This window comes from Meles meles, chromosome X, assembly GCF_922984935.1.
Source record: "Meles meles chromosome X, mMelMel3.1 paternal haplotype, whole genome shotgun sequence".
Lineage (NCBI taxonomy): Eukaryota > Metazoa > Chordata > Mammalia > Carnivora > Mustelidae > Meles > Meles meles.
Genome location: NC_060087.1, coordinates 7,702,226 through 7,724,976, shown reverse-complemented (window position 1 = coordinate 7,724,976; position 22,751 = coordinate 7,702,226). Strand labels below are relative to the sequence as shown.

The window sequence follows — 22,751 nt, the reverse complement described above, 5'->3', positions numbered from 1 at the left end:
TTTCAGCTCCTCTCCTGAGCCTCTGTAGTGAATCCCAGTTCAGGTTTCAGACTGGATCATCGCACTGGTCACATGGGGTCCCCTATCCTGGGCTCGCTGCCTATCCTTGACACCTGCCAAGAAGTAGAGGTGTCCGCTTTCCTGCTAACTACCCCCCCTTTTTTATCAGGACTACCCTCCCTTCTGTTTCTCCAGATGGACTTTGAAAAGGCAAGTCAAAGCAGTAGGGACAATTTCAAGTCCATTCCACTGAGGATGGCCATGGCAATAACAACTGTCCCCAACCTACCCGGCCGCCTTTTCCTGGGATGGCTCTTTGCCTGGCGTTTTGTCATCAGTCCTGCCAGGTTTTCAGTGTTGACTTACACACGCCAGATGAACTTATACTACTGAGATGAATCACTGGAAAACAGTAGACGTGGAGTATGGGCACAAGGAATGGCCCTCAGGTGCCAGGACCACTAATAATAACGTAACTTCTTTGACAAACCTTCCTGTCCCAAACTGGAAAGAAAGTATCTGATTTAGTCTTTTTCTTGCTTTCCGTTTAGGAGTCTGTGGCTTGAGAGCCCTCAAAAGGGGAGGTGGATGAGACTGAAGGATGAGTTTGAGTTTTAGTGAGGGATAAAATATAGTTTTAGTAAACATTTAGTGAACATTTTGATAAGACATCCACATCCATTGTATAGCTCGCCTTATCCACATTCATTCATATAATTTAAACACTGTATTTTGGTTCATCAGAACAGTCATGGGAATGTGAAAAGAAACAGATTTATATACATATCCGTGTTCTTGGAGGCAAACAATCAAGCAACGAGTCTGGATAACTTATGCAGAAAAGGGATTTAGGGAACCTAAGGAACAGGAGGGATCATGGGACACTCTAATCAGCCGCCTATGAAAACAGCACCAGCGCCATAACAACAAATCTGGTCAAACCTCTCATCTGTCCACTCGCTTTCCAGAAAACGTGCTACACCAGAATAGCAGGCATCACAGATGCTTTACATTGGCCCAGACCCCTGGTTTCTTCCAGATGAGGGAGATGTGACTGGGAAGATTATTTCAGGAGTTCCAGCCAGGTCAGAAACTCTGACTTGTGAGTCACCTTCTCGCCATGAAGTTGAGCTCCACGGTCTGTGTGTTTCCGAGGACCCCAGGGAGCCGTGAGAGCCTCCACCTTCTCGCGTGCCTGACAAATGAGGCCTCAGCCTTTGCTTGAATACGTGTAGTACCGGGGCAAAAGGGTTTTTTAAAACAACGACACAACTGCTTTATTCTAGAATAATTTTAGATTTATAGAAATGTTATAAAGACAGTTAAAGAGTTCCCTCACACCCCTCAGCCAGTCTTCTTTAATGACCTTGTACCCTGTGTAACCTTGGTACACTTACCACCACAAAGGAACCGACATCAATACGTTGCTATCAGCCAACCTGCAGACTTTGATCTGATTTTACCAGTTTCTCCACGAAATATCCGTTCTCAGACCCCACATCCCATCTACGATACGCCATGCATTTGGTCGGGCATCTTTTTTGTTTTTCTTTTCTTTTCTCTCATTTTTGAAAATAGTAAACATTTCCGACCTCACACAGTTTCTGGGACTATCACAGCCCGGCTGCTCTGGTTCAGGTTCTGGTCTGTGAGGTTTGCTGTCAAGTTCAGCTGGGGCCGCAGTCATCTGAAGGGTTGACCGGGGCAGGAGAATCGGTGGCCCGGCCCACTCACAGGGCTGCTGGCTAGAAACCCCGGGTCCCCACCACATAGCCCTTTTCATAGCACTGCTCATGACGTGACTTCCCCCAGAGTGAGGGATTCAAGACAGAAAGAGCAGCAGAGGCAGGAGCCACTGTGAGCAGGGCTTTCTTTTTTCTTTTCTTTTCTTTTTTTTGGGGGGTGGGGTGGGGTGAGGTAGCTCATTCCATTGCTGAACAGCTCCATTTGCTGAGAAAAAGGCCTTCCTGTAATCTTCTCCCAGATCCTTGCTCTGGCCAGTGGAAGGCTGGCCAGGAAGTCTCTCCATCCACCAGGTTTAGTCCTCAAAAAAAGAAAGAAAAAAAAGAAAAAAGAATTAGTGTCCCCTGAGTCTTCCCCACCTGCCAAAGACACGCTCATGCATCCATTCAGACAACCACTCATCATCAAATGTGGTTCCGCACCTGGCCTAACCAAGGGTGAGATGCTTCATACAGAGAAATGGGCTGTTTATTCAAAGAACCTGCTCTATTCCCCTACCTGTCGACAGGAATCTAGTGGAAAGATAGCCATAGGCAGACTCGCAATTCTTTCCAAATTGAAAGAAATTGTTATTCAACCGGATACATAAAAGCTCAGCAATTTATAAACATTTTTTTCTTGTTCTGCCTCAACCGGAAACTGAGATTGGGTATGGGACGAGCATTGTGACAACTGGGAAAATGTGACTATTCTGGAGTTGGGTGTCACATGACTTGAGCCTATAGCTGTCCTCTAGGTAGAGTTATGCACAGACCAGGGCTTCTCAACCAGAGTGATTTTGTCCCCGTAGGACATCTGGTGACATCAAGAGACATTACTGGTTGTCACCACAGGGACTGGGTGGGCTCTCTGGCATCTTGGAAATTGAGCCCAGGGATGCTGCTAGATATCCTGCTGTGCACAGGACAGTTCCTCCCAGCAAAGAGTTACCAGCCCCCAGCATCGCTAGACTCAAGTCTAGTGGTTAAGTGCTGTCTCTAAAGGGCCACTTCGCGTTCTGCCCCCAAGTGTCTCTTTTATAGCATTTTCCCTTCCCTTGTAACTGAGCTCCCCTTGCTGCCTGTGAACTCCTTCAGTTTGCCTTCTCTGAGAGTCTAGGTTTCTGGTCCAAGTCAACAGCGAGGCAGCTGTGGTTGGGAAAAGTAAGGGAGGTGGTGCCAAAAGGCATTCCTTCAAACTTCCCTCAGTAGGAATTTTCTGGAGATTGGAAATAAGCTAGAACCTTCTTTTGAGGCTAGCATGGAGTGCAAACTCCAAGACTTGCCAGGTGTGCTGTGGCCCAGGGTCACTTATCCATGCTGACCTGGGGGGGAGTGTAGGGCCTGTCTCATGAAGTGAAAAAGAGAATGTTTGTATCCGTTGTAAATAGCTAAGCATTTTTTAAATTGTAGGCCACTATTCACAAAGATCACTTTTTTTTTTCCTATAAGGAGGCTTCAAGATATTGTTTGTGATCTTGGAATTTGAAGTACGCATTATCCTTGTGGTACTATGTGAACTCTCATGCTGGTGGGAATATAAATGAGCAAACCTACCTGGAAAATGTTTGATGTTACCTAGTAGAGGCCAAGATTGCATACGTACTAGCCTGACCACGCAGCTTGTACATATCTCTCCCAGAACAGTGGTTCTTAGATTTCAGCGGCAACTAACCCCTGGTGGGCTGTGGAAAGCACACATTGTGGGGCCCCACCCCAGAGTTCCTGAGTCAGTAGTTTGGGGGCGGGACCATAGAATTTGCAGCTCTACGGAGGTTCCGGTCACTACCGACGCCAATGGTCCCAGAGCCACATCCCAAGAACCACTGTCTGAGAGAGGGTCTTGGACATGTACATAGCAAGACATGCACGACATTTCTCAGAAACATTGGTCCTGAGAGTCTCAAGCTAGAAACAACTCAAATTTCCAGTGAACCGTGGTATATTCCTACCAGAAAGCAGTATACAGCCACCTGAATGGGTGATCCGCGGTCACCTGCCTCCACGGGATGAATACCCGACGTGTTGATGAATGGCATAAAAGAGGCAGGAGAGAATACCTACAGTGTGACTCCATCTAGGGGAACCCAAAAGTTGGAAAACAAAATGTATTCTTTATAAATGCATCTGTAGATGGTAAAACTACGAAGAAAAACAAATGCTTGATTATTGCAAAAACCAGAACAGTGATCACCTGGGGGGAGAGGGAGGGAGACACACAGGGGGCTTGGGCATGAGCAGTAGTCTACCTCTGAACTTGGCTGTTGTGGTGTGGGATTTGGCCTCCTATTATTTATTTCAACTGCACATTTGTAGTTATACACATCTTTATATATCCTACAGCTTCCAATTAAAAAGAAGTTTTTAAAAAACCGATCTTTAAAGAAAATGTCCCCTATCCTATCTATCTGTGTGCTGGTTCTTTGACAACTTGTTTGAATTTTAGGATCTGCCCACTGGTTATGAAAACTAAGTCTCTTTAGCTTTACTATATAGTTTAGTTATTCTTCTGGGTCAATGATTAAAATGAAGGAATGATAGAATGTTGTCAAAGAAATATACCCTTGTTACAGTCAGAGACACATGGAGGTGTGAAGTGATGAACAGTGTTTTAACAAAGTAAAAGTCCTGTCCTGTTTGGAGAATAGATTTGAGTCCTGTGTTGTCAGTATGTTTATTGTCATATATTTTATAAGTTATGGGGAGGCCATATAAGTACTCATCATCTAGACACTGGAGATAAGAACATACCGATAGTGAGAGCTGGCTGTCTCTTCACCGCATTACAAGTGACTTACTCTTGTCCCCTGTACAAACCTCATGGCTGCAAGGGCGCAGGCTCTTACGAACTATGTCCATTTTGTGGGAAGAGAGGCATTCTTGCAATATTTCTTTGCTTTTTGAAAGAAGAGGGATTGACAGTGTCTGTTGATTATACTGTGATGTCTTTTGCCTCCAAAAATCCGGAGAGAAGGAATCGGGAACATCTGCAACCCCACGAGGATCCCGGGAATGCTCATTTCTGGTTAAGAATGTGCATGCTGTCTTTTCCTGATATCAGCGTTTGGCTTTGAAATTTTATTGGGCTGAGTCTCCTTCTGGACTACACTTTTGAGTGTATCCTGTGGAAAAAAAAAAAAATTCCAAATCCTCCTTTTAAACCCAAGTTTCCTTGCAGCGAGGGCTGCATTTCCCCTACTTGACCACAGTGTGGATTCCCGAGGTGTGCCTCCCACACGTTAGGTTGACAGTTGTGTAATCTTGAAACGCATTCTTGCCATGATGACTGGCAATGTTTTCTGATGACATCCCAGGAATTTGATTGCAGCTGCCTACTGATGTGAGTGGTATCTTTATTGTTCGGAGAGTTAGCCAGACATGCTACGTACGTTTGTTGCAAGTACAAGATGCTGGCAGGGTATATCTTTTACTTATTGTAGTGAAAACTTCAAAATGGCCCAAATGTCCATTTAGTGGGGGAATGGTTAATAAAACTACAGTCCAGCCACAGAGATCTACAGAGAAAGTAAATCTGAATTCATGCCTATGAGTCAGGGTCCCTATGAGGCAGTTGATGTACACTGTTTCATTAAATCTTACAACAACCTCATGAGATTCCCATTTTTTTTAAAGATTTTATTTATTTATTTGACAGAGAGAGAGGTCACAAGTAGGCAGAGAGGCAGGCAGAGAGAGAGGAGGAAGCAGGCTCCCTGCAGAGCAGAGAGCCCGATGCGGGGCTCGATCCCAGGACCCTGAGATCATGACCCGAGCCGAAGGCAGCGGCTTAATCCACTGAGCCACCCAGGCGCCCCATGAGATTCCCATTTTATAGATGAGGATGCTGAGACTTGTCCCAAGTCACACAGTTAGTAAATGGTGCAGCAATAGTTAGATCTGACTTCTCTAGACTCCCAAATTCATCTCCTTATCCAGTTACACTCTACCAGCTTATAAATGTCAAAATCATATGTACTGTTGACTTCCCTCTCGTGGAGATTTGATTCAAGATGACATTGGTTTGCATAAATATGAAAAATAGGAAGAGACCCATATAATAGCAACAGCAGACATATATCTAAGTGTCAACACTCAATTAATTCCGAAGGAGGTAAGTTTCCTGTACTTTCGTGATTGAAACAAAATTTGAGAGCATACGTCAAGATTCTCGTTGCATGTACTATCCAAGTCAGGGATTTCTGTGTATTTTCAGAGCCATTATTCTGCCTAGAATGTCAAATTAGGAGTGAAGTAAGTGAGAAGTCATGCTTTTGCTCAAATGTGGGTATTGATGGTATAAGATATCACATGTATGCTTCTGTTTACATCTTTTCTTTATTTTAATACTTACAGATGGACAGAAGAGAAAGAAATCTTTGCGAAAGAAACTGGATTCACTAGGAAAGGAGAAAAACAAAGACAGAGGTAAGGGACAGAATGAACTAGAGCCGAGGCATCTTCCATGGAGCATAATGGTTGAATTTGGTGGAGTTTTTGAATTGCATAGATTTACGTGGTTCAACTCTATTATGCAAACTGGATTTCTACAACAGAATGTCATTAAAGCCTGTTTTGGTCTACTCTTTTGTGTTTGAGTGGCCCTGTACTGAACAGATGAATTCAACTGGTTTGAGCAAAGTGTGACTTGGGCCAAGTTTATGGTTCCAATTATGATGCTGGCCAATCAGCAGAGCATAAGAAGACCCTGGGTTGAGTAGCCATGGACAGCGTCTCTAACGCTAACCAGCTGGCTGGCAAGGCCAGATCGTTAGGCAGGGCTAGTAGAATGAGAAAAAGTTTGGATTCGCCTACCATGACTACTGGAAAGAAACAGTCTCATCTTCATGAGCTACGGGAGATGGGCCATTCTCAGTACTTTTCTGTCCAATCACAGCATGCTTGTTTTTTGCCCTATGTTTTGGGAATTGTTGACTCTCTCCATACTGGTTTGTGTCCCCTCTATGTCTATTTAGGGAACTAACACATTAGCCACTCTTTCAGAGGTATTTATGGTCATTTTAAACTAATATTCATTGAGCCTGCATAATGGGCACCTGGACCCCATTAGCTCAGTACAAGTCTCTGTGGCAAGTTTGTACGGTCCCATATGAAACGACTGCTGAGTAGTGTGGTTGTGTGAATGTATTTCCATTTTATGTGACATAATGAATGAGTGTTGAGTGAGCCGAGCCATATGTCTCACCTTGAAGTTCTTTTCTATCATGATTGAATTTCTGCTTGAAAAATAATGAAAGGCAGTCAAACCGAAGGTATAAAAATAAATGCACTATGGTCAGTACCGGACAAGACCTAGTCCACACCATTGATCCCCGACTCTGCACCCGTGTCGTGAACTGTGCCTAAAGTGTCATGACATTTGGTTCTTTGGATTGAAAGGAGTTAAAGAATTTGAAAGAATGGGGAGTCAACGTTTTACTTCCCTTAGAGCATGATTTCTCAACCTGGGTCTATTGACATTTTAGACTGGATAATTCTTTTTTAAAAAAAAAATTATGGGGGTGCCTGGGTGGCTCAGCGGGTTAAAGCCTTTGCCTTCAGCTCAGGTCATGATCCCAGGGTCCTGGGATCGAGCCCCACATCGGGCTCTCTGCTTAGCTGGGAGCCTGCTTCCTCCTCTCTCTCTCTCTGCCTGCCTCTCTGCCTACTTGTAATCTCTATCTGTCAAATAAGTAAATCTTTTTAAAAAATTATGTATTCATGAGAGAGAGACAGAGATAGAGAGAATGAGTGGATAGAGGGGCAGAAGGAGAGGTAAAGGAAATCCTCAAGCAGATTCTCCACCGACCACAGAGCACCACACAGGACTCCATCCCAGGACCCCAAGATCACGACCTGAGTCCAAATCAAGAGTTGGCTGCTTGACAGACTGAGCCACCCAGGCGCCTTCAGACTGGATAATTTGTTGTTATGGGGGCTGTCCCATTCACCATGTGAGATGGTTAGTGGCATCTCTGGCCGCTACCACTGGATGCCAGTAGCACCGCACCCAACCAGAATATCTCCGCACATTTCAAGTGTATGCCTCGGACTAGAGAAAGGGAGTTGAAAATGTGAATGACCCCTGCCTCTCGCTGCCGAATCTACTGCCGGAATGATCAGGGCAAAGGGCATTAGCTCTTGTCCAGCTACCTATCGCCGTGTGATTGGTTGTATTCTAGTTCATTGGTCCGTATGTTCTTACCCTTCTTTGTAAATGAAAACTGGTAACCAGGGTAGCGTTTTTACGTGAGACCCTTACTCATCCGATTCCTGCCATCCATCACCTTTACCGCGCTAGATTAGAGAAATTCTTGGTGCTTATTGAGAGGATTAAAGGAGCCACTCAGACTGGCATTAGTAATGTATATCTTTGAATCTAAGATTCGGAAGATGCTTACCATTCTTGATCGACAAACTAGGTGGTATACGATAGTAATGCAAACCAGGGGCACCTGGGTGGCTCAGTGGGTTAAGCGTCTGCCTTCGGCTCAGGTCATGATCTCAGGGTCCTGGGATCGAGCCCCATATCGGGCTCTCTGCTCCGCGGGGAGCCTGCTTCTCCCTCTCTCTCTGCCTGCCTCTCTGCCTACTTGTGATCTGTCTCTCTGTCAAATAAATAAGTAAAATCTTTAAAGAAAATAACGCAAACCAAAATCTCAGCATGTTTTTGAGTGAGCGGTATAGACGGCGTAGCAAGATCTGATACTCACTATTGATAAAAGGCCATCTCCTCTACTAGCACAATTAGACTAGCAGTCCACGAGCCACGCACCCCAGGATGTATGGTGTAAGTCAGTGCTCTCTTGTGTATGGGAATAAGCAGAGAGTCTTGCTTTAGAAAACCCGGGGTGAGTGTAGAAACATGCGGGCGCCAAGGCTGACAGCTCTGGGGACTACACAAAAACTGTGGGGGGTGGGTGACAACAGCAGAAAGGACAATGATAAATGTATCGAGTGACACTTGTCTGCTCACATAGGCACGCTCACTTCAGGGTTGTCATAGGAGATGGGGACTACTGACTCTTCTCTTAGCCAGTTTTGCCATGTGAGGAAAACCAACTGGACTCATTTAGAATTTCTAATATCCCCAGAAAAAAGAAGAAAACTGGTGTCCTTTGGTACCTGTCATTTTCAACGTCCCAAAGTCTGCCACTCTCCCTGCACATGGGAATAACAGACACCAATGAAACAGATGGGACGCATGAAGTCGTTCTTTCTGACTTTCCTTTCTCTTTGATTTGCACTCAAGAGATGACCTGCCAACAGATTTTTCTTTTTCCCTAATGGCCTTTCTTTCCTAGCTGAGTTTATTGACTCTCTCGGGGTTAGAGTTTTGATGTGGTCACTTGTTTCTTGTTGCTTTCTCTCGAGAACCCTCACAAGCTTCAGAAAGGAGGCCTCCCTATGCCCTAAACTTGTGTTGCAATGTCTAGATTCTGGCAAATTCTAGACAGGATTCCTTGACTGTGACTGCTTCTCAAAATGTGGCTATTGTGAAATTGAGGAATCGTTGCAAATCTACTTAGCAAAACCCTCCTCATGTGTAAATAAAACATTGGGCATACACGCTTATCTGTGGGTTCAAAGCTCTTCTCTCGGGGGGAAAAACCCCTGGAGACTCTGTGTCGATAGTGGCTAGCACAGCTGATAATAGGTTTTTAAAACCAGATGGACATTTCCCAAGACTCAGTGTTCTGGGGCCGGGGACAGTGCGTCTCGCGTTCTAATCTATAGTACGTGTTCACCGAGGAGACTGCTTCCCTGCTGCACTCATTAGCAGCAGCTGTGCACTCTCCCAGCCCGTGAATGGCGGGGTCAGGAGGTGGCATGCCATCCTCTGCTCCCTACTGCCATTTCTAGATCTGCACCTTCCCACCGTGTGGCAGAAACCAGCTATCACAAGGCTCCTTTGTCTCCTGCCCATCGCTTTCTTCTCCTGGCACTGACTGACTGGCAGTCAGACCCCCAAGCTACCATCACACTTGGCACCTAAGTGGCCCGTCTAATTCCCCATCGCCCATCACCTTGACCGTGTCCTCTCCCCTTACTTTTCTCCTGCCTGCCACCTTTTCCACTCACTCCCTTGGTCCCATCCTGGCCTTTGTCCTCCCCAGAAGGGATCACCTCAAGAATCAGGCTTCCTCGGGGTGCCTGGATGACTCAGTGGGTTAAAGCCTCTGCCTTCGACTCAGGTCATGATCCTGGGGTCCTGGGATCGAGCCCCACATCGGGCTCTCTGCTCGATGAGGAGCCTGCTTCCTCCTCTCTCTGCCTGCATCTCTGCCTACTTGTGATCTCTCTCTGTCAAATAAATAAATAAAATATTTTTTAAAAAAAAGAATCAGGCTTCCTCCCTCCACTCTTATCTTACCCGCCGCCCCCCCAACAAAGTTCACGTTCCACACTACAGGGTGGCGATCTCTTAAAACACACCACTAGGAGGCGCCCTCCTTAGTGCACTTTGATCGTGTCTCAACGTTCTCAGCATACAGACCAAACACCGTGGGGGGGCCTCCCACAGTCCTGCATGAGGTGGCCCCTTCCTGTTCTCTCTTGGGATCGCACTCCCAGGATTCTCTCGTCTCCAATAACAGCCCCCAAAGACAGCATTCGATACATTCTCTTTGAGAATTTCTACATAGTGATAACTGATACTTGATTTGTATCCTGCTATTTAATGTGATGCAAAATAAAGTTGTATCAACTATTCCTATCCAGCGCTATGTCATAGCTGGCGTGTAGTAACATACTTGGATGCCACGGAAAAATAAAACATGGCATGATGCTATTTCCGCCTAAAGAAATGTGCCAGACCTGAATTATCCCCAGGTTTCATGTCAATAAATAGATGGTAGATATATTAGTCTGAAATGTCCAGTGAAGTGGGGACCTAGCTCCCAGACATATGCCGCAGTAAAACCTACTCCCCCTGCGCTCCGACTAGGAACCACATGAACTGCAATGAAGTGGCTATTTTAAAATCATTTCGCCCAAAGTGATTTCTTTTGGACCCATGAAAGAAATTTGCTGAAGTTCTGGAAGTTTAAAAAGTGCTTTTGGTTGCCAAGTAATTTAACTAAGAGAAATTAAAGGCTTGGAACTCTTCTGGATGAAAATGTGTTTTCCCACCCAGCATCCATCTTGAATTTGTCTCCATACAGAATTCAGGAGTCATGCGGGCACTGACTTAAGTGGCGGGGGGGGGGGGGTGCGGTGGCGGGGGAGAACACGGGAGGATCACGTGATTTGCTGTGTCTGATGTCAAGGCAATTAAAATACAGGAAGTGATTCATTCTGATTGAATCAATTAATCCAGCAGCATATCAAACACTTAATGAATCACTCTTTATTGGGAGACCAATTGGATTCTAAAAAGCTGCTCCTACTTATTTTTAGATGACCTAACCCAAGAGGTCACTGAGAGCTTCCTGTTTTCCTTCTTTTACTTTTGGACTTCAGTGATTATCATTTTCCACATGTGCAGCTGTTAGGAACCCCAATGTAATGTTCAAGTGCAAGAAAATCATGTGAACCATTACAGCTCAGCAAGACCGGCACGCTGACCCCTCCTGCCTTGCTTCCCAGGCCGGCCGTGGAATGGATGTGAGCACACACACAGGACTCTCTGTTGCGAAGAGATGCCCAGTGATTAAGTTTCACTTAAGCCCAGGACATCTTTTTAAATATCAGAGCTGGGGTGCCTGGGTGGCTCAGTTGGTTAAAGCCTCTGCCTTTCACTCGGGTCATGATCCCAGGGTCCTGGGATCGAGCCCTGCATCGGGCTCTCTGCTTGGCAGGGAGCCTGCTTCCTCCTCTCTCTCTCTGCCTGCCTCGCTCCCGACTTGTGATCTCTATCTGCCAAATATATAAATAAAATCTTTAAATATCAGAGCTACTTTAAAAGAGAAAAAAAACCCTCTTTTGCCATGAAGCCCGATATATTTTTTTAAAGATTTTATTTATTTATTTGACGGAGAGAGAGATCACAAGTAGGCAGAGAGGCAGGCAGAGAGAAGGATAAGCAGGTTCCCCACTGAGCAGAGAGCCCGATGCGGGGCTCGATCCCAGGACCCTGAGATCATGACCTAAGTGGAAGGCAGAGGCTTAACCCACTGAGCCACCCAGGTGCCCCGAAGCCTGATGTTTTCCCCTAATTTAGTTGGTTGGGCAATGTGTCTTTTCTCTGGACCACCAGAACCTGCCTTCCTTTTTCCCAGTCAGCAATCTGTACAGCCTTCCAGAACACTGCCAAATTTTCCCCGAGCTTATGTAATATGTAAATACAATAAGGTCTGAAAAATGTATAATGGCCCAGTACACACTGGTCAATCACTTTCCCTGGCCCGCCCTTCTCTGCTCATTCCCATCCTTGCTTCCTGTTGTTTTGTAACCTAAGCAAGCACACACACATCTCTCTCTGCTGGGGAAACTCAATCATCTCCCGCAAAAACGCGTTCTGCTTGGTCTAGCCTGAACGGGCAGTTCGGAAGAATCACTGAAACTCTCCATTATGAGGATTCAGTCCTCAAATCAGTATCATCATCCTAGAGTAAACCAACTTCAAAGATACACATTACTAATGCCAGTCTGAGTGGCTCCTTTAATCCTCTCAATAAGCACCAAGAATTTCTCTAATCTAGCGCGGTAAAGGTGATGGATGGCAGGAATCGGATGAGTAAGGGTCTCACGTAAAAACGCTACCCTGGTTACCAGTTTTCATTTACAAAGAAGGGTAAGAACATACGGACCAATGAACTAGAATACAACCAATCACACGGCGATAGGTAGCTGGACAAGAGCTAATGCCCTTTGCCCTGATCATTCCGGCAGTAGATTCGGCAGCGAGAGGCAGGGGTCATTCACATTTTCAACTCCCTTTCTCTAGTCCGAGGCATACACTTGAAATGTGCGGAGATATTCTGGTTGGGTGCGGTGCTACTGGCATCCAGTGGTAGCGGCCAGAGATGCCACTAACCATCTCACACGGTGAACGGCAGCCCCCATAATGGCATAAATCTAAAATAATGCCCAAGAGGTGGCCGGCCCTAGGGATCAGTGTGCTTATTACAGTGTGTGTGTCTGAATGTGGAAACAAAGCAACTGCGCGTCCATCTCCAAATGAAGCAGCAGATTTCTGCGATACGCTCCTTCCCCCAGATTGTCCTTACTGGAGGATTTAACGCATTTTATCTTGAGCCCTTCGCTCATTCCTCGGTGAGGAGAGTCTATTGCACAGGGCCCTACAGAATGGCTTGAGTACATAGATCATGAGAGCGACAGCCCCAGCCCAGCAACTGGAGGCAGCCAGTGGGGACAACGAACACAGAGGGAAAAAGCAAACTTCCCCTGAGCTGCTCCCCTGCCTCTGGGGTCCTCACTCACGGATCTGGCTCTTTTACTGGGAACCCCAAAGTGTATCCACTTCTCGAAACTTCAGTCTTTGCTCCATGCACCTGAGAGACACCTGTGTAATTCTTTACATATCTGACTCCCGCTGCTCCACAAGCCCCTTGCTCTGGAGCCTTCAGGAGCGAGCACTACACCTCTGGTGAGCTTTGCACTCCCATCGTGGTGTCTGTTCTGTGAGTCCCTGTGGACTAAGCGGATGCACCCAGACCTCTCACGCCTTGTAAATTCTGGGGGCTCTTGAGACACATAAATCCAAGACTAACAGTTTGTAAAATGGTATCCTTGTGAGGATAAAGCACCGTGTACATTCTGTTAAAAATGTCACATTTCTCCATACAGTTCTTTACTTTAAGACATACTTGAGATATGTGGGGAAAAAACTAGCGGCCTAGATTTCTGAAAACCCATGTTCTTTACCCATACTGGCTTCCTTGACAGTAATAGAAACTTGGGACGCTCTGATATGCGCCAAAGTCCTCCCTGTATTTGACTGAAGAATCAGTTCTTCGGGAAACAGTCATTTGAATGCGGCTGCACTGGGGTCGGAAGCGTGGGTGCGAGCCTTCCCCAGCCCGGCCGTGCCTGAAAGTGTTTTGTTTTTTGATTCCAGAATTCATCCCGCAGGCATTTGGAATGCCCTTATCCCAAGTCATTGCAAACGACCGGGCCTATAAACTCAAGCAGGACTCACAGAGGGATGAGCAGAAGGATGCGTCAGATTTTGTGGCTTCCCTCCTCCCGTTTGGAAATAAAAGACAAAACAAAGAACTCTCAAGCAGTAACTCATCTCTCAGCTCCACTTCGGAAACACCAAATGAGTCAACGTCCCCGAACACCCCAGAACCGGCTCCTCGGGCCAGGAGGAGGGTGAGTTGGCCAGGACTTTCTCTGATACTACTGCTGAAACAACCGAAGCATTACTAAGTTATTCTCTGAGTCTCTCCGCTCTTATGAAAACTGGAAAGGGATCCCAGGGATCTGTCCATGACCCCGTGTGGGGACAGCGTGCCCTGGGCCATGTGGCATGTGACACAGCCTCAAAGCCTTTTCCTGACCACTCTCAGAGCTGCTGGGTGCCCCTCCTTGGATCCCCATGTGTGTGCCCCGTGATGTCCTAAACATTCTAGAGCTTCACTGTTGATCATGCTCTAGCGTAATCGTCTGTCGCCCTCGAGACTCTGAGGGTTGGGGGCGGGGCCGGGTGGTTGGTTAGTCTCTTCATCTCTAATCCAAGAACCACGTCTGGTCCCCCAGTGACCTCACTACCAGTCTTCATAAGCGAGGATATTCTTTTTTATCAATGGAACTATTTTCCCCCCACAAGAAACCTACATATATATCGTGTATCATCTATCACCTATCTGATATAGCATATCAGATATCACACACACACACACACACAGAGAAAGAGAGAGAGAGAAAGAAAGGGCACATATGCCCTCTTTCTTTCTTTCTTCCTTTTTTTTAAAAATTTACATCCTCTTTCAGGTTTCCTGTTTCAATCCAGGAAAGCTGAGTTCTCGGGCAAACTGGTTGGTGATGGGCTGAGTCGGTTGAGAAGCATCTCTAAAATTTCCCAGGTTCCTGGGAGATCTTCTCTCCTTCTCCTCTTACCTGGAGACCCCCCAAATCTTTGCTGCCTCTAGCCACTCACTGCTGCTGTAGTTAAAACCCCAAACGCTTCCCACTTAAAATCCACACTCAAGACATCTCCAGAGTAAAGGGACACCTGAGTCACTGCTCTTTTTCAAGGCGTCGGCTATGTTTAAAAGCCGGGAAGTGCCGACTTCCCAGGGTATTTAAACGGACGTGACGGAACTGTTCTACAGTCCTGTCATCGTTTGTGTGTCATAAGGCCATAACATAAGGCCAAACTCCACGTGTGAGCTTTCTGGGAATCGGGGGCCCAGGCAGCGGGCCTCCCAGATGCCCTCCCCTGTGTCCAGGCCTTGCTAAGACACGAGCAGCGAACCCCTTCCTCTCCGCTTCATCAGCCAGGAGTGGGGGGCGGTGGCTGTGCAGACATGGCTGGTGCCCTGCTCCCCTCCCCTCGGCCTCTACCAGTCCCAGGACACCAGAGCCCTCCTTCCACCTGCCAGCACCCCGCCCCTGCCAAGGGCTTTCTCCGACGGTCAGAGGCACCAACCCATGCAGGTGATAGGCTGCCGGGGCTGAGACATTGAACGTCACCTCCCGGCCCCAAGCAGAGTTGGCCTTCATCAATGACTCTTGAGGCTTGTGGTTTAAATGGCCCAGCACCCTTGCTCCAGACCACAGTTGGCTCTGAGCTGCTTGAGCCACACTGTCTCCCAGAGGTGCCGGGGGCTTGGGCACGAGCTGCATATGGGCTCGTCATAGACTGGATGACGCTCTCCATCCGCTGCCCTCTGTCCCCTTTCTCGACCCCCTACCCCCTAGAGCTGTCTCCCAGGACCACGTCCCTGACCAAGTTCTTGGTGCCAGTTCTGGGGGGAAGCCCAGCTAGGACTGTTCCATGGAATCCAATGTTAAAAATCTACTTCCTCGAGTCCCAGTCGAGACGTCTGGTTTTTATTCACGAGGCTTCTCTGACTTTGCCTCATTCATCAAGCATGTGATCTTTTTCTTGTTTCAAGAAACAAAGCGGTTGGGTCAAATACAACAACGCAACGGCCGCCCCCTCCCGTCTTCCATTTGGCGAATGTTGTTTGTGGAAATTCTAACTGCCATTCCCTTACCCTGTTGTGGTAGTTTCCTAACTTCTCTGAGAGGTGTTTGCCGTGTTCCTTTTACGGAACAAACAGCACGATTTGAAGAAGTGGCGTGGTTTCAGGGGGATGCGCAGTCCTGGGCAAAAGTGTTACCGGCTGGCGCGCGAGAGAACTTGCTCTTGTTTTCTCCATCCACGCCCTTCATTCACGCCTGTGTGTGGTTTGCAGGGCGCGATGTCAGTGGACTCTATCACAGATCTTGATGACAATCAGTCACGACTGCTGGAAGCTTTGCAACTGTCCTTGCCTGCCGAGGCTCAGAGTAAAAAAGAAAAAGCCAGAGATAAGAAACTCAGTCTGAATCCCATTTACAGACAGGTCCCCAGGCTGGTGGACAGCTGCTGTCAGCATCTTGAAAAACATGGTAAGCATATTTGTCTGTCGGTGATGGAGTGTGAGAGATTCTCGGTTATTCAAGCTTCGTGGATTTAAACACCCAGTTCAAGGCTTTGTTCATCTGCTCAGACTCTGGGCTGAAATTTCCTTTGTGAAGAAAGTTTACAGATCTGACGGTTGGCTTTAGAGAGTACTGGGCTATACATGATTATGGGAGAAAAAAATCAACTTGATGGTGTTCAGGCCACCCAGCACCCAAGGGTCCTCAGACATGATGAGCCTGGAGGCCAAGATCTATTGGGCTGGGTCTGTCCCCAAGCCTCTCGTCAAACACAGCCCAGCCACTTTTATCCTTTTTTATACATGGATGTTGATAGCAAGGCTTCCTTTTAAAAATAAGAGTCTAGCTACTTTAAAAAAAAAGGTTTACAAACCATTCTTTAAGTAGAAAATACATGGCTTTTGACAACAATTTTCTATGTTGCTATTTGCATTTTTGTGGAAAGATGTTCACTTCAAACTTCTTCACAGTGACGCTTTGGCAACTCTATACCAATTAATATTTGACTTAAAAACATGCTTCCTTAAAAAATTTTTCTGAACTGTAGACTTTCGACTCATCAAACTGCTATTTCCATAACCTGAATGTGTTTCCTATAGTGTTAGCATGTATTTTATGGACACAAGAAAAGTTAATTGCTTTTTTACTATAAAATAATATGTTCATTGTAATCAAGAGAAAAAGAAACAAAAAGCAAAGAAAATTCTGAGGCTATCATGGAGACATAACTACTGTTAATATTCTCATCTCAGTTTTCCTAGTGTAAGTGGGACTTCGTAAAAAATGATTAAGGAGATGCCTAATTATCTTAATCACTAGCTAACATGTGGATGACTTAACAAAATGAGTACATATTGAAGCTTTATTTGTCTACACAAAATTTTTTAAAGATTTGTTTGAGAAAGAGAGATAGCACAAGTATGGGGAGGGGGAGAGGGAGAGGGAGAGAAACCCAAGCAGATTCGTGCTGAGCCTGGAGCCCGACGCGGGCCAAAACCAAGAGTCAGATGTTCAACTGACTGTGATACCCAGGCGCCCCTCTGTACAAAGTTTTTATATGTACCTGTGTGTATGTGTGTATCTGTCTGTCTCTGCTCCTAGGAAAGCACACTGGGAGTCAAGGAAAATGCCTTCATATTTTGAATTCCCAACAGTTAGTATCATGACTAATATAATGTAGGTGTTCAATAAATATTACTTGCACAGAATTATTTTTTAAAATAGCTTAACAACGAAAGTGTTCAGTACCATGAGTATGTAAATTCAGCCAAATTCCACTGTGAGGCAGAGAAAGAGACTCTTGCTTTTACAATTATAGTTTTTCTCCATAAAGAATGTAGAGAGTGAACTGTAAGCAGTTTGAAGAGTCCTAAGTGAGAAAATTCTACTCCAGTCCTGCAAAAACCCAGTGCCAGGCTGAGTAACTCCTTACGTGAAAGAAAACTTGGTATGTCTTTCTATTTTGTTTTTCAAAATGAATTTTCATGAATTGTAATTTGTAAAATAGCACTTCCTTGAAGCTTACTAAGAAACTGGACAGTTCTTTCTTATTTTGGCATGGTTAACATGCAATGTCGGGCCTAAAAGAAAGATTATCCTGTAAAGGACCTGATTCTGCTCCTGGTTTCCATGGTGTTTAGCTCCAGAAAAATACAAGACATATTCAAATGCAAACAGATATTCATCCTGGTTACTTGAAACCAATGCAAAAAAAAAAAAAGCAAGCCTCAAAACCAATCCCCTCGTAAGACTTTATTTGCCCATTTGGGAAATGGGTAAGACGGAGTCATAGTCACTGTATCCTTATAAACATTTGCCAGAGATCTTTTCATTCCCTCCACAACTGGTCTTGGACAGTTATCTTGACTCTTATCTGTGTCTGTGTCTAACACCCTTCCCTACTTGTATTTCACTCAGATGCTTTTTGTACTATTAGCTCAAAATTCCCTAAGCATCCTCGATTTCCCAGAAGCACAAATTAAAAACAAACAAACAAACACCACCACCAACAACAACAAAACCAGACAATACAATGGAGGCTCAAGCCCTATTACATTTCTGGGATTGGGACTGATTTTAGGGTGGGGCATCCTGCTTATTCTGCCTGCCCTCTTTATTTGAATTCCCTAAGCTTGAGATCCAGGTGCTCCGGGGTCATGTTTCCATTCCAGTTTCTGCTGAAAAGGAGAGAAAGGTGATCATGTCAATTTCTGGGATAGGCCACGCAAAGTCATGTTCCTTTGCCAGGTCAATGCCTTTTTGGATGTACGCCTGTTTTTATCAGTGACTGTCTTAAGTCAAGATTACTAAATGCCTAGACTGTATCTCCTCTTTGAGGAAAATCACCCATATAGCTCATGGGAGAGAATGGCATTGGCTTTCTGATGGCTGTCAGTTGCGCTCCCTAGAAACAAGCAAACAAGACATATTGCAAAATTGAAACAGATTCTAACCAACTGAGATATATAGGAATTATAGCACTTGATCACTAACTCGTTATTTTTTCAAGTACAGTCATTTTTGCTGAGCGAAAAACTAATCTAATTGAGGAAAATAATGTCATCAAAATGGACATTTCTGAAGGCTGGAGAGATTCAGCCAAATGAATAGTCCTGCCTGTGTAGAAAATGCCCTTACGCTATTTCACTTCTGTAGAAAATTCAACTCTCAGGAAACCATCAAAAAACTAAGAAAAAAATGCAGCCAAAATTAAAATTGCTAACACCTGCTATTATATTAAGTTTTCTCTCTTGTGCAAAGGAGGCTCATTCCGTTCAGTCAGGGTCTGTTTCTCTCTCTATAATAGATGCAAGATAGGATTCGAAGAACTCTATATGCATTAATTAATTGAATCCTTGCATAACTCTTCAGACGGATACTCTCTGTGCTCCCTTTGCAGGTGAAAAAGTATAATTCTCGAGTGACTCTAAATAGCTCAATTATCCTGTTCACAAGCTCCCAGCGAGGTAGAAGCAATAGATTAGGCTAGGGGTTGGCCTCACTTGTGAGGAACACAGACTGAGAGCAGCAACAAGGTACGGAGGTCTTTTGAAAATAGATGCAGGGGCGCCTGGGTGGCTCAGCGGGTTAAGCCTCTGCCTTCTGCTCAGGTCATGATCTCCAGGGTCCTGGGATGGAGCCCCGTATCGGGCTCTCTGCTCAGCAGGGAGCCTGCTTTCCCCTCTCTCTGCCTGCTTCTCTGCCTGCCTCTCTGCCTACTTGTGATCTCTTTCTCTGTCAAATAAATAAATAGAATCTTAAGAGAAAGAAAAGAAAATAGATGCAGAGCAAAATCCTACCCGAGGGCAGTTACCAACAAGTGATTATGCAAATCAGCAAGAATTAGCCTCTCAAATTATTCCGGAAGTTCAGGATACCATTTGTAAGCTATAGAACTGATAAACAGGGTTTATGGATTTACAATTATATTTATAAATGAGTTTGTAATTATAGATACTAATCTTTTCTAACTAAAAAGCCCTGGAAATCCAGCCAAAAAGGGATTATACTTAATACATAAAGTGACAAGACCATAAAATAAATACACAAAAGTTATGTATTTCCTATGTAAGAGCAGTAATCAGTTATATACTCTAACCATAAAATAATTCTTTCATATTAATATCAAAAACATACCCAGAGTATCTATAAGAAGCAGCAAGGAACTTCTATAAAGAAAACTGCAAAGTTCTACCAAGAAATCTAAAACATGATTTAAACAAATTAAGATGTTGACTTTGGTTCTGGATGAAAAGAAATAATGTTATAAAGATTGTAATTCTTTCCAATTTAATGATATGTTGTACTACTCCGAGCTCTTTCAGTGGCAAGAGAGAGGAACCCATATACAATTAGATTAAGGAAAGCGCCCCCACCCAAAGATCCTATTTACAAACTGGAAGTCATGAGCATGAGCCACCAGTGAAAAAATAAATGTAGGTGATGACTGTCGGTGATGATGATTAATGGCTCTCGCAAGAAAAGGAGAGCTGCTCAGACATTCCGTGCCCCGTGGAAGGAAGGAAGTCCATAATACTTCTTAAGAAGTGTTCTGCCGCCCCCTTTCCCCGCCCCAGAATCAAACCTGAATCAGAGAAAACTCTGGCTCAACTATGTAAAAATAAAAAATACACACACACATACAGACATACATGGAGAAAAGACTGGATAGAAATAAAACAGAATATTAAGAGTGGTTATTTCTGCATCAGGTATTTTTTAAAAACATTATCGTTTACATTTTTCTGCATTTTATAGATTTTAATATGTACTTGTTTTAATTCTAACCAGTGAAACAATAAATGTCTATTTTTAGCATCGATAAAGAACTAAGACTTCATATAAAATGCATGTTTAAGTAATGATGAATCCGAATGATGAAGAAAATGGTACTTTTTTCATATGGGGAAGATATGGAAATACATAGCATCACAGGAAAAGTTTTTCATCAAAAACGTTTAACATGACGGGTCCCTGGTGTTTAGAGGGCTAAGCTTCAGGCACCTGCAGAGGCTTCTGGGGGATAACTAAGCAAGCATTCGTGCACGCTGTTGTGATGTTGCTGTTCCGCATGTTGCTGGCATTCTATTCTATGTCCATGGTGATTTCCTCCAATTTCAAGTCACAAAACAGGACTGTTGACTTTGTTTTCTTCTTTGCAGGCCTCCAGACGGTGGGGATATTCCGAGTTGGAAGCTCAAAAAAGAGAGTGAGACAGGTAAGTGAAAAGCGAAGACTGTCTTGTACGTTTCTTGACTTTCAATTGAATTACCTTGCGCGAAGCTCCAGCTTCTGCAAATTCGTTTCAGAGTAGCTCTTCTGGATCCTCCCACCAATTACAGGATAATCGACCCCCAGGAGGTAAAAGGCAACAACTCAGGCTCAGAGAGGTTGTGATGGAGTTAGGATCGAACCTCTGAAATCAAAACCTTTGGATGTGTTCATGATGTGTGCAGCCAAACAAAGATAATTCATAAACATCTTGTTGAAACTATAAAAGCCAGAGATTCGGAGAGCACCTAATTAGGAAGGGATAATAAATAGAAGACAGTTGTCTAGCACTTGTTTTTACTAAAATGTAATGAAATGGTGCCCTTAACATTCCCTTCATGTAAGATGCTATATTTGTAGTTTTACTTTCTCAAAAAGAAATCAGTCATTCTTATTACATTTCCGTGGACCCACTGGCGCCCCCGACCCCCAACTCATTGTACGCGCGGGGACCGTGCCCCTTGCTCCTTCGGCATTGGACAACATCCCCGCAACAGAAGTTTGATGCTAGACCTTCAGGAATAGGTTCCTGCGAGCGGACAGGTAATTGTGCTCATGAGGGCTTCACAAAAGGCAAACCGCCCTTTGAAAAAAGAATTCGTTTGTTGGCTAAAAGAAAATTAAAACGTGACATGTTCTCCATTGGTCCCAACAGACAGCAGTAAGGAACGCAGCAACTCCAAAATGAAACCAAATGAAAATAATTTTTAGCTGATAAAGCTGAAGGAATAATTGTTCATAGTATTGAAATGAACTGAAATCAACGCCCCCGATACTTCTTTTTTGTCAAGATAAAAGGGACTTCCAAAAGGAGTCCTTTTTCTGTTTATTTGGTGGGTTGCCTTTATTTGTAATAGCCACACAAGGGACTACAAAACATACAACACTTTGCCACAGGGCTTGCAAGAAGGAAGGTAGCATGACAACATTCTGGGGCCCTCTCGCCTGGGCGGAGCAGCAGAATATTTTCAAAACATTATCTTACTGACTCCAGCCACCAGCTGTGAGAGGGGCGCCTTCCCCACTTCTTTCGAAGCTTAGAAAAATTAAGAAACTTATTTCAAGATCACACAGTTTGCCCCAGGTTCGGTTCAAGCTCAGGGTTAATCTCAAGATCCCACAATTTAGATTAAGCCTCTTCCCACGGTCCATTCTTTCTGCATGTGCGTGTGCTGGGGAGAGAACCTGGCGGGTTTGAGAGATCACAGGGAGGAGTGGTGCCGAGGGGGAGACTTCCGTTCTGGCTGCCTGCTGCACACTGCTGATGAGTTGCCTGGCATCAGTGGGCAGCTCGGGACGGGAATGGCATTTTCACCAGGCAGAGAGGCGGCTAGTCTCAGAAATTACTCCTCGCTTACATCTGGACCCACCAAAGGGAAAGCCTTTGCATAGAGATTTATTTAAGGATTATCCAATCAGAATATAATTTGTGGTTATGGAGACTTCGATTCCCAGGGTGACGTATCCCCTAACCCACCATTTTACTCTTGAACATCACTTCTTAGCACCCTACACTTCTTAGTTCGGAACAGTTGTTCCAAATAACAATATTAACAGCAAATTAAGCATCTGTGGGATTACCAGTTGCTCACCAGTCTCTCCAGCAGTCTGAGAGCTGGGGAGGGGATAGGGACATTGCCTCTTCGTTCCCTAGCATACTTGGAGAGCCTAGACCTCAGCCCCGTACAGGAAATCAAGGGAATG

At 44.9% G+C, this 22,751-nt stretch overlaps 1 protein-coding gene across 4 annotated transcripts in view; it reads left to right on the top strand.

The window, feature by feature from the left end:
* Positions 1-22,751, top strand: part of ARHGAP6 (Rho GTPase activating protein 6) — a 502,257-nt gene that overhangs the window by 440,223 nt on the left and 39,283 nt on the right. For all 4 annotated transcript variants that reach the window (XM_045995547.1, XM_045995548.1, XM_045995546.1 and 1 more), the window contains 4 exons: positions 6,075-6,146; positions 13,741-13,997; positions 16,049-16,244; positions 20,939-20,994. In XM_045995547.1, coding sequence (XP_045851503.1) covers positions 6,075-6,146; positions 13,741-13,997; positions 16,049-16,244; positions 20,939-20,994 — 581 coding nt within the window. The remainder of the gene's footprint in view (positions 1-6,074; positions 6,147-13,740; positions 13,998-16,048; positions 16,245-20,938; positions 20,995-22,751) is intronic.